Source organism: Dryas octopetala, chromosome 3 (assembly GCF_963921425.1).
Source record: "Dryas octopetala chromosome 3, drDryOcto1.1, whole genome shotgun sequence".
NCBI lineage: Eukaryota > Viridiplantae > Streptophyta > Magnoliopsida > Rosales > Rosaceae > Dryas > Dryas octopetala.
In genome coordinates, this window is record NC_141368.1 from 11200910 (window position 1) to 11213917 (window position 13008).

The 13008-nt window shown below is 37.1% G+C and overlaps 1 protein-coding gene across 1 annotated transcript; it reads right to left on the bottom strand.

Annotated features, from left to right (window-relative positions):
- Positions 1–387: 387 nt before the first annotated feature.
- LOC147290857 (uncharacterized) lies at positions 388–7066 on the bottom strand. Its single transcript, XM_086237826.1, has 2 exons — positions 6430–7066; positions 388–2094 (listed from the first exon to the last, which is right to left on the bottom strand). Exons 1-2 carry the CDS (start codon positions 6910–6912, stop codon positions 640–642), a joined length of 1938 nt encoding a protein of 645 aa, XP_086093952.1. The 5' UTR covers positions 6913–7066; the 3' UTR covers positions 388–639.
- Between the last annotated feature and the right edge of the window lie 5942 nt (positions 7067–13008).

Sequence of the window (13008 nt, forward strand, 5' to 3'; positions counted from 1 at the left end):
TCTCCCAGCAAAACGCACCGTCTAGTACATGACTTTTTACTGGGAAACATGTTTTAGTTGAGAAATTTTTCGTAACGTCATGACGTCATGTTGTGTTATTAATCCGTTTTATTTTATAAAAAGAGTGACCATAAATTTATATTTTTATAAATTATACATATACACGTGTTATAAATAACTCATAGTTTATGGAAATAAATGTCTTTATTTTTCATCTTTTTATGCATGAAATAGCATATGTATCTTCAATTGTTGCTAGATGATTTTACTTCAATAGAGTTGAAGATTTGTATAAACACGTAATATTGTCTGTAGCCCATGAACGAAAAACATAAGCAATTGCATGAACATCAACTGATTGGAAAGATAGATGCCAATGACATTAACTAATATTCAGCACAGAGGTGAAAGAGATATATGGGCAATCCTGAACATCAACATTTAAGACATTTTTTATGAGGCATTAAAAAAAGTAACCATATTGTTGAATATAATTTAAGATTGTACTATGGCTGAAATGAGTGTTTATTCAGTCATTGAAAGGCCTAAGCTTAGAACCTCACTAGCAGAGTGGTTTCCCCAAGCACAAATATGTGACTGTATCTATTCAGTTCGCTCTTCTTTCTTGGACTCTGGCTCCTACATTTGGTTCTCAGGTTCTGGCTGAACAACTGGATCTGAGGAGGCAACTTCACATTCTTTATCTGGTGCTGATCCAGAAACTTGCTCGCTCGTGCCTGGATTCTCAGCTGGTGCCACAACTGAATTGTTCATAAGAGCACTTACCTCCTTTGCTTCAACTGCAGTTCCATTCCCAGTGTTCATGTCTGTGTTACCGGCTGCTGGGGCTTGATTGACTGTCGTGAGAGATTGCAGCTGACTTTTGGCTTCCGCCAGAACCGCATTTTGGCTCCCATCTTGAAACATCGCTTGCAATGCTTGAATCTGTGATTCCAGTTGATTCTGGGTTCCAAAGCTTGCTCCTAGAGCTGGTGCCACTGCCGATGCAAGCCCTGGGGGTGGTGCCACCCCTGGTGCTTGGGTTTGAGAGAGCACATAAGTCATCAACAATTGGGCCAAGAGGACCTGAGGATCACTGACGCCTTGCGGGACTTGAGGAGCGACTGAAGTTGATGCAGTTGATGCAGCTGATGCAGCATTGAAGTTAGGAGGGTAGAGTGCTTGAAGCCCCACTTCTCCATACAAAGCACGGTGGCCATGAAACCTCTTAAGGTTTGCTTGGTGTTTTTTACCACTCAAATGACTATCAAAAACCACCTGTGACTCACACTTGACATTGCACAACTCACATATTAAAGGAATCATTTGTTTGGGTTTCGGAGGCTCAATTGGTCTTCTTGATCCTTCATTAGTCCTCATATACTTACCCCCTCGACCTCCTCGCATCCTACGCTTAAAACCACGTCCCCGAGCTGCAAAGTGATCCCTGGACTTGTTCCCAGGTTCTGTGGAAGCTTCAGAATTTTCCCCCGTGTCTTTCTGATCTGTTTCATTTCTATCATCAGTAACTACTTCAGAGGTTAGATTTTCTTGTGAGGGTTGTTTTTCCTCAACTCCCTCAACTTTCTCAGGGTGAGCAACTTCTGGTTTAAATTCAGTGTTGGGCATTTGTGCATTCTGCTTTTCAGTTATGACTTTGTTGCGTTTCTGCAACTCCTCATGTACCTGCAAATTTTTTTTATGTCGCTTTCCATTTTTATGCTGCTCAAGGATTTCAGGAGTGTTGCAGTCAACCCTACAAAGTTCACACCAAGCCATACGAGGAGGTCGCCAGAATGAAGCAGAAGACACTTGTGTTGGTACAGGTAATGATGCCTGCCCAGGGACCGATGCTGAAGGCGGCTGCATTAAAGCAGTTACACCTTCAGCTGGTACAGATGCTGAATTTAGATTGGTTGATGCAGCACCATACAGTGGAAAGTGCCTACCACCACCCTGGCCACGTCCCCGACCACGGAAAGGGGGTGCTGAGCCATCTGGTCTAGGACCATGGTAACCATAATGGCCCCGACCACCCCCTCTGAAGGGCCTATTGCCCCTCCTACCTCCACCTCTATATGGAGTTTGCCCAATCTGCAGAACACCATTTAAGGATAAAGCAATTCATGTAATGATTTTATTACTAAAGCTGTCATGACCAGAACAATAACCGAAAAAATGACAATTTTGAAAGAAAATGCACAAAGAAAAAAAAAAGCACAAAGCACAAAGACAGATAAAAACAAAATACAATGACGATAAGATTTTATTATATACATGGAACAGCAAACACATCGATGAAAGAAAAGCAAATTAATCTGACTAGAAAACATTAAGTGATTTCTGATGAGAGATATGCATAGACTGAATTATGCAGAACATGAACAAAACCAAATGAACAATGGGACTTGAATAGAGAAGCAGCAAAACCAGAGTCATTAAAGCATTTAAAAAAAACGAAAACAAAAAACTGCATCAGTCACTAAATTAAAAATAACGTATTGGAATAGATGCCAGCCAGTGAATTTGGGATCTTGTATAACTAGTCAAACTTAGATGACATTAAAGACTTGCTCACAAATTGGAAAATAATGAACAAAAGTATGCATGCACACTGGGCACAAGTTACATCCTTCAATGTAAGATGTGCTGACAAACTGTAAACCATAACCAAACCTTAAATTAGCAAAGGCTGTCCCAATATCCAAACATGAAAAGAACGTGAGAAACGTCTAAATTTACACCAATTTTTAGGTAAATGTATCCAAGATTGAACTCAAAATTCGCAAATTATGGTGAGACCGTAGAGTGCAAATCTGAAAATTGTTTGACGTAGTCAAATCACTTGTAATTACAGAGATATCCAATTACAGATACTTTTCTTAAAAGAAAAAAATATCGAATTCAAAACATGACCAAGCCTACTCTAGCTTTCTGAAAAGCATCCAGGGTTGCAATTTCAGGGCAGAACAAAAGACTACGACACTTAAAAGAAATGATGTATGTCAGATGCACCCTCTTATAGACTTGTTTATTGCTTTGGCATGACATCTCCTTCATTGAGTAAAAAAGAAAAGCACAAATGGCGCACACACCCCAACCCACCCTCTTGTAGACCAGTTTATTGTTTTTACATGATGGCATCTTGTTCATCAAGTGTTAAAAAGAAAAGCACAAGCACACACACACATGCACTACGCAAAAACAAACTGTACATAATACATACACATGCATGTGCCCTTAAATACTTGAATCATTTTTTGCTTTTTTTCTTCAAAAAGAGAACAAAAGAGAATAGTGACCTAGGTTGCCATTCAATTGATGAAGAACACATTTCTTCAATATGCTTGAGCCATGATCTATGGTTCAATGGCAGGAATCCATTTCCAGTTTCTCCAATGAGAAAATTTAGATAGGCTCAAGATACAAGTTGATCTAGTAATCCTTGGTAACACTCAAGTTAAGGCCCTGAAAACTTGTTGGCTCAGTTAAGTACAAAACTTGTTCAAAACAGAATTTCCGTACAGAATCAAGTCCAGTAAACACCACTATGATATATTTAACTACTTAGGTGCCAGACAGTTAAGTAGTGGAACAAGTACAGAGGCGACTTGACATGACTATAACTGTAAGACACAAACAAAACCAAATTATAACAAACCCAAAACCGCAAGACAGGGAAGTTTGGGAATGAATGCATCACTGGACTTCAAAAAGAAAATCTGTGAAGGATGCCTACATTCCCAAATGACCTCCAAAGCAACCAGCAAAGACCAATCACCATGCATAAGCTAATGCAATTGGCCCTGTTGTCTTTATCTGGTCACTTCAGGAATTTATCGTCAAGTTTAGTGGACAATATCCTTCATCTTTGGAACTTTCTAAATGGAAAAGATGAGAATTTAATACCTACTGGCTATCAGCCCTGCTGTCGCGTGATATTTCTGATTGGAGCCTGAGGCACACAGCAAGATACTTTTAACAGAATACAAAATGTCAATCATGTTATAAATCTGTTAAATCTTCAACCTAGCACATTTTCTTAAAGCAGGAAAGAGCACAACCATCTCAATATTCGAACTCAGTGTAATAAAATTACAACCGTATACAAGAATGTAATGAGATCAAGCCAATCTGCTGGTTGCTCATTCAAGCTAAGCTAAGCAGGGCTTAGCTCTGTTCCTCCATCAACTAGTCAAGGCTGATTGCTAAACCTTGGGACATTCAGGTTGGAAAACCACTTTTATTTGAATTCCTAAAGAGGTCCCAATTTCTCTTGCACATTAAATTGCAGATGCCATGTTCTTCTATCCATAGCAGAGCATGGCATCTGCGAATAATTTTTGTACATTTGATTATGAACTATGACTTAAATAGGTTCCAATTCAGGATGGGAAACAAATTTGTGTATGAAACAAGCCGAGTTTGGGAAACCCTGTTATTTTGCACCACTAAACGTTATGACATAACATATGGCATCCTTACGCAATGATTTTTTATCCAATTTACAAGTGGATGTTTCACGCATGGTGATGTTGCAATCAATAACGTTAGTGTATAATAAAAACTTAATATGTATACCTGATAGATAAGCAGATAATGATGCATGCTTTGAGAGTCTTCATTTTCCAAAAACTAGCTCATATATAGAATTAAGCCACAAAATTGATTCTCAGAACTAAGAAGCAAACAAAAGAACACATTTATGGATCAAAGGCCATCCTGGTATGCAGCAAGAAAACCTCTACCACTCAAACAATATTTACTATAGCTCAAAAGTTCCTCATATTCATTTCAATGTGGTGACATTTTGGATTTCCAGAATTCCAGTCCTCCATCCAAATTGATAAATGAACAAAATAATATCAAATTGAGATTTATATCTTTGTTTCTACTTGTTTCACACATAGTGCCAGGTAGAGGGATAAATAAAGCAATAATAGAAGACAATTATTTTAGATAGAATTACAAAGAATATAATAAGATTTCTAAAATCAAACCAAACCAAGCAACAAGCGGTAATTCAGAGAAATTCAAAAGAGAGAAATGGTAAATTAACAAGCAAAGTATATGAAACAATATGCTTTTTTTTTTCTTTTGGGGGAGGGGGGGGGGGGGGGGGGGTCAATGTTCAATCTATCTATTTATGCTGCAAGATTGCGTGCAATTTTTTATGGAAATCAGGCCCACCTTGGCAGTCATGTTAATACACAACCCCAAAAAGGAATAATAATGGCTGCAGGAGAGTTTTCAAAAGAATAGATAAATGCTCATGGGGTTTTTAAAAGAGAGTCTTGTAAGTCTAGGGGTCATTAATGCTTGGATATCTGATGTCTTTCTTGAATAGCCAAGAAGTCATTAAAGCTATTAATAAGGTTATGTGTCCTAGAAAGTTTTGGGAGTCTTAAAGAGTCATGGTTTTACATCTATATAAGTCATGTAAGTCTGTCATTTTGGGGTAATGAACAGTATTTCGAAAATTACAATTGTGTTGTGAGTGATTCACAATTCTAAGGTGTGAGGCCTTATCCTATCTGGGAGTGATTCCAAGATACTATCAGAGTGGTTCCAGCAATCTAATTTTATTAAATTTCCTTCATTTCTTATCCTTCCCTTACTGTTCTACATCAATTATCCTGTAAAAACCTCCACCTACAACTGAACTTTTGAATTATCATCATAAACATCCTCACCTTTGTCCCAAATGAATGGGATTAGTGACATGAATTTTTTTCTTTCATTCTTTTCTATTATATGCAGCTTCTTCCTCTTGGTATTTTACCTTCTACTTTAACTAATCTTTCTTTATAGATGCATCTAGTGGTCTACATTGTATATGTGACTGTATGTCCATATCACCTAAGCCTACTTTCTCTTATTTTATCACGCTAAGGAGTCACTCCAATGTCTCTCAAATAGATTGGCTTTTAATTATGTCTTTTCTAGTCACTCCTACCATCCACCTTAACATTCTCATTTTTGCTGCAGGGATTCATTGTGTTTGCTTCCCTACACCCAACATTCTTCCATTAAAGAACAGCTGGCTTAATGGCAATTCTGTAGAATTTCCCTTTTAATCTAATTTGCATTCTTTTATCAAACAGGATACAACTAGTTTTTCTCCATGTTTCCATCCTGTTCTAATTCTATTTATTACAACATTATATCATTATATATTTCAATGTCATTTAGCATTACTAATCCTAAAAATTGGAAATCATTTGTTTAAGTGGTTGGTTGTTCCTCATTACAACAATTAAACTATTATAAGTGGTTTCTAAACTCTCTACATACCAAAACAAAATCAGATGCAAAACCATGTCCAAGAAGTAGATTATAACCATCACATTTATAAAGAACATCAACTCCCAATGCATAATATAAAAATTTGCTAAATTGCAACCAAAACCAAAAAATTCAACCACTTACCGGCGGGTGCATTGCCCTCTGCGCCGCCTCCATGTCCCCCGAGATCCGCGAGAGCTGCGAAAGTGCCGCCACCGCCGCCGGTTTCAATCCATCCGAACCCGAATTCAGCTGCTGCTGCTGCTGATTCTCCACAACCCCATGTGCGTAATACGCATTCTGCAAGTGGGTCTGCTCAGGATCCGCATTCTGCTGCGGGCCGGGCGGTATTGGGACCCCAGGAGGATGAATTGAAGTGGGTTCTTGTTGGAATTGGTGTTGGGTGTTGTTCTTGTTGTAGGAATTGGTGTAATCTTGAGTGGCGGGATTGTAATATGGGTATTGATGGTCGTATTGTTGTTGATGATCGTAGGAATAATAGGCTTGATATGATTGATCATAGACTTGAATACTTGAAGGGTCATATGATTGTGCTTGTTGTTGTTGGTATTGTTGGTACTGGTTGTGGTCTTGTTGATGGGTTTGTTGTGTGTAGGAGTAATCCATGTTTCTCTTTATTGTTGTTCTGACGTTCTGCTAAGAGATGCTTTGTGATCTTCAATTCGGTGGTTTTCTGCTACTTTCTCTTTGGCTCTCTTTAGAGGGTGGCCGGAGAGACTTCTGAATGCGTCTTCTTCATTCTTTTTGGACGCTTGGTTGTTCTGATAATATCAGAGTGCTTCTATTATCTAATTTCTAACCTTTTGACTTAATTATAATTATGCTTATGCCCCTAAACTATGCATGTATCTCACTTTCTTCCTTCGAGACTCGCCCCATTTTGCCTCTTTTTTTTTGGCCATGACCCCATTTTGCCTTTTAACATACTATGTGTTTTAAATTGCTTTTATTTTGATTTTCGAATTATTGTACTTATATAGTTATATACTTATATCTTGTTTTTTTTATTTTTTATTTTTAAAAAGTAAGGTACTTGATTTTTCAATTTTATTAATTGAGATTATTTTGTGAATTTGCTCGTTTTCCATCCCAAGATTCGTTTACACAAAATTAAATTTTCATCATGAAGAATCCTTATTGAATAAAAAATGGTAGTCACATGCCCATCACTTGTATCAATTTATTAAGTAAATTAGAGAAATTACCTCAATTGGTAAAATTAAAAAAATTAAGTATCTTAATTTTTTAAATTAAAAATCTGAAAATCAAACTGATACACATGCAATAATATGGAGAGCAAAATAGCACTTATCCCCTCATATTATTTGTTAAACAAGTTGATATGGTGCTCATAAAAATTTTGTCACGTAAGCACCACATTAACTTTGACTAAAAAAAAAGATGAGAGACTTGACGGAATATGGCAATTTAAGCTACAAGGCATAATTTAGGGACCAAATTGAATATAAATGAGTTTTGATGGGAAAATTGAGATATAAGGCATAGGTTAGGGGATTTGGATCCTCTCAGCCCATTCAAAAGAAAACAATGATTTGGATTATGCCATGCCATCTAATTAAAGCGGTAATTCGTATTTTGTTATTTACGACATTAGACTGTCATACCATACAGTAGGTATTAGGTTTGATAACAAGCCATCAAACATTATGCAAAGCATTTGTGTATGATATATTGAAAAACTCACGAATTGTAGTCTTACAAAACTTACTCAAAACATACAAATCCTCTACAAACTCAACCATAAACTCCACAAACTCCCTAAATTTTGAGAGAATTTTTACTTGTCTTTGCTGAAAATTTTAAGATGTTGGTAAACAGATGTTTAATGGGATCGAAGGTCCTCACTTGTTGGGTGTTATAGCAATGGTCAATGGGTGTTTGAGTTTTTTATTTTGGTATGAATATGAGTTTAGGTTGATGGGACAATTTTGGGAAAAATTATTTGGTATAATTTTGGTGTAATCTAAGGAAACCAAACGGTATTTTAATTTAAGTAAATAATTGGACTATAAAAGAAGCAAGGTTCCAAAATTCTTTTATCTTTATTCCATTTGTCTTTTTTTGAGATTTAGAAGGAGGAAAAATTGAACTTGAGTGTAAAAAGACAAATTCTACGACCCTTCCAACTAAGCTGCCCTCCAACTAGGGCTGGGTCGGTTTGACCGAAAAATCGAGACCGAACCCGAAACCGGCCCAGCCGAAGCCGAAAAAAACCGTACCGAAGTAAAACCGTATCGAAAATTCGGTTTGACTACCGAACCGGGAGGTTCAGACTCGGTTCCGGTTCCCATATCCTTAAACCGTCGGTAAACCGAACCGAACCGAATATACTTAATAAATCATTTACATAATTCATTTTTATACATTTCTTATACATTTCTAATAAATAATTTATAATTTTATATAATACATTTCTATAATTTATATAAAACATATATAAATTTATAAACCCCTATAATTTTAATTTATATGTTTTTTAATATATATACATATATATATAAACTAATTAAAAATACCCTAAACCATAATATTAATATATTATACTAAATTAGTAAATTCTAAACCCTATATATATCATTATAACTTATATCCTATATCAGTATGTATATCCCATGCCCTAAGCCCCTAAGGGCCTAAACCCTATTGTGTGGTTCATTGTTGTGAACCTGTGGTTTATACTTTATATCATATATGGTATATAATTAATATACCATATATGGTATTATGGTATATAATTAATATATTATATAGTATATAACTATATACTTATGTAGGATATGGTATTATACTATTATGGTATATATTACTATATTAGTATATTAGTATATTAGGACATGGTATTATGGTATATAATTAATTTACTATATAGTATATACTTATAAGTCTTACATAGTATAATAGTATATCTGTATATGACTATATGGTATTATACTATTATATAGTTATACTATATACTTATATAGGATTTGGGGTTTAATACAATAATATCCTATATGTATATCACTATATTGTATTATTGTATAGACTATATACTTATAGAGTTATAGTCTTATAGTCTTATATACTATATAACTATATACTAATATACTATATACTTATATAGTATATGGTATGATGGTATATAACTATATACTATATTCATATACTATATAGTATATCCTATAGTCCTATACCCTAAGGTTATATTTGGGTTATGGTATAATATTTTTATTAAGATATGAAATAAATTAAAAAATATATAAACTAATAAACAATATACAAAAAACATATGTAATAAAAATCAAAAACTCCAAACCCCACCCAAACCCCAATTCAAACCCCAAAATACCCTAAACCCTAAACCAAACCCCAAAATACCCTAATGTCTTAATAAAAAAAAAAAAAAAAAAAAAAACTTTAAACAAAACTGACTTAGGTCAACAGACCTAATTTTTTTCACTGGGTCTCTCATTCTCGAATCCGCCTCCTTTCTGGCTCTCTCACTCTCCGCCTCCTCTCTGCCTCATCGCCCCCTCTCTGCCTCATCTCTGCCTGATCTAGTCATCTCTGCCTCCTCTCTGCGTCCTCTCTGCGTCCTCTCTGCGTCCTCTCTCACTCTCCGCCTCCTCTCTGCCTCATCGCCTCCTCTCTGCCTCATCGCCCCCTCTCTGCCTCATCTCTGCCTCATCTCTGCCTCCTCTCTGCGTCCTCTCTGCCTCCTCTCTCAGTCGCTGCCTCTTCTCTCAGTCTCTGTGTCACGATCACTCTCTGTGTCACGATCTCTCTGCCTCTTCTCTCAGTCTCGATCCAAGTAAGTACGATCTCACTCAGTCACTCTTCTCTGATTCTCTCACACTCTCACTCTCTCTGTGATCTCATTGCTCTCTTCTCACCGATCTCTATGTTTCTCTGTTCTCTGCCACATCGTTCGTCACCAGTACCACCACCTCACAGAGCAGCATCGCTCTTCACCACCACCTCACAGAGCAGCATCCCTCGTCACCACCACCACCTCACAGAGCTCGCTCGTCACCACCACCTCACAGACCAGCATCGCTCGTCACCACCACCTCCGCAGGTAAGAGTTAGGGTTTGAATCAATTTAAAGGTTAGGGTTTGGGGTCAATATTTGGGATTCAATGGATTAATAATTAATTTAGTGTCTGGGTTTTAGGTTTGAGTCAATTTAAGGGTTAGGGTTTGGGGTCAATATTGGGGATTAAATGGATTAGTAATTAATTTAGGGTTTGGGGTTTCAGGTTTGAGTCAATTTAAGGGTTAGGGTTTGGGTCAATATTCTGGATTAAATTGATTAATAATTAATTTAGGGTTTGGGGTCAATATTGGGGTTTGAATCAGTTTAGGTTAGGGTTTCAGAATTGATGATTTATTAATCAATGTAGGATTCTTTGCAAGGTTGAAGAGCTTGTTGGTGCTGCTGCTTAGCCTGCTTGTTGGTGCTGCTGCTTAGCCTGCTTGTTGGTGCTGCTGCCTGCTGCTTAGCCTGCTTGAGGTATGTCGCCCTTGTAATTTTGATAATGATTGAATGATTATTGGTGCTGCCTGTTGATTGTGTGATTCATTGTTGAACTAGCTTCTTAAATGTAAATGTAAATGGAATTTGCAATCTGTTTTCAGCTGGTGATTTCTATTTTTCTTTTTTTCACTTATCATGATTGGTGATTGCTGTTGTCTAAATTTAATTGAGTTTGTTACACTTTGTCAATTTGGAATTTAGGGCACATGGAGTCTAGCCAATCCAGCACTATGAATGCCTCTACTAACCTTAATTGCCCTACAATAATGTCACCTCTAAACAGACCAAACCAACCAATACCTACACCTTCACCATCAACCCAAACCCAAACCCAAACCCAAGATGAGAATGTAGAGACTGAAAGCACATCTAAGAAGACCAAGTCTATAGTGTGGACACATTGCACCAAGTTTGAAAAAATGCATGAGCAGCGTAAGATTATGTGGCCATTTGCTAGATGCAATACTTGCAAACAAGAATTTCCAGCCCATACTACTCACAATGGGACTACTAGGATTCTAAATCACTTAAAAAGGCAATGTCAAAAATGTCCAGCTTACATAGGCAGCATTTCTAAAGGCCAACCCACCATTACACAAGACACAATGGGGGCTCCATTGCTTCCCCATTCCTTTAATCAAAAAAGACATGAAGAAAAGGTTGTGAGTTGGGTGATTAGAGATGAACATCCTTTTAGGATAGTGGAAGGGGAAGCTTTTAAGGAATTGGTCCGTGACTTGTGTCCTAGGTTTAGGATACCAGATAGAAAGAAGGTGACTGCTGGTGTTCTAGATCTGTACCAGATAGAGAGGGCAAAAATTATGAGTGTCATTAGGAATCAAAGGGTTAGTATCACAACTGATACTTGGATATCTGTCCAAAACATAAATTACATGGTTGTGACTGCCCATTTTATGGACAGTGAGTGGAAGTTGCATAAAAGGATAATCAACTTCAAAAAAATAACTAGTCACAAGGGTGAGGAGTTAGGGAGGGTTCTTGAGGGCTGTTTAAGAAGTTGGGGGATAGAAAAAGTCTTTAGCATTACGGTTGACAATGCTAGTGCAAATGATGGGCTTGTTGAGTACATGAGTAAGAGGTTGAAGGAGGCAAATACATTGCTATTTGATGGTATGTACTTGCACATGAGGTGTGCTTGTCACATTCTGAATTTGATTGTCAAGGATGGGTTGAATGAACTGTTTGGGTCCATTGAGGCAATTAGGAATTGTGTGAAGTATATTCACTCAAGTCCTCAAAGATTGGATAAGTTTAGAGACTTTGCTGTCATTTTTAAGATGGGGGAAATGTCCAATGTGCCAATGGATGTGGCAACTAGGTGGAATTCCACTTACAAGATGTTGGAGGCTGCTGCCAAATACAAAATGGTGTTTAATAGGATGGCTGAGGAATATAGGCCATTTAGGAGCTATTTTGATGAGAAAGAAAGGGATGGAAAAACAAGAGTTGGTCCTCCAAGTGATGAGGATTGGATGAAAGCAAAAGCCTTTGTGCATTTCCTTAAAAAATTTTATGATGCTACCTTAGTCCTTAGTGCCACCAAAACTTGTACATCATCGCTGATTTTTGTTCAAATTAGTGAGTTGCAATGTGAGATTGCAGAAAAACAACAAGATTATAGTAATATGGTGTTGCAAAGGGTGGATGCCTCAATGATGCTTAAGTTTAACAAGTATTGGGGCAGTTTTGAGAAAGTGAACAAACTTGTCTATGTCTCACATGTGTTAAACCCTAGATTCAAGCTCCAAATGATTAAAGCTGCATTTGAAGAGCTAGGGGCAGATACTGAAAAGATCTCACACATTATTGGTGAGATCAGAAAATGCTTGTTCAATTTGTATAGTGCATACAAAGGAGGAGCAGAAAATCAAAGCAATGTCCCATCAAGTGTGGTCATTCAAGAAGCTGGACTTACTAGGCTGGAATTAAGGATTAAAAGACAAAGATTGCAGGAAGAGGCTACTGAGATATCCAATGAAGTGGATAAGTATCTAAATGATCCATTTGAGAAACTAGAAGGGGTGGGTTTTGATCTCTTAGAGTGGTGGAAAATTAACCAATCTTGGTACCCAATCCTCTCAAAGGTTGCCAAGGATCTCTTCTCCATCCCAAGCTCAACAGTGGCTAGTGAGAATGCATTTAGC

Excerpts from the sequence above, each read along its gene's own strand:
- LOC147290857 (XM_086237826.1), bottom strand. The coding sequence starts at position 6,912 with ATGGATTACTCCTACACACAACAAACCCATCAACAAGACCACAACCAG. Across the intron at positions 2,095-6,429 it reads AGAGGGCAATGCACCCGCCG|ATTGGGCAAACTCCATATAG; the intron begins GTAAGTGGTTGA and ends GGTGTTCTGCAG.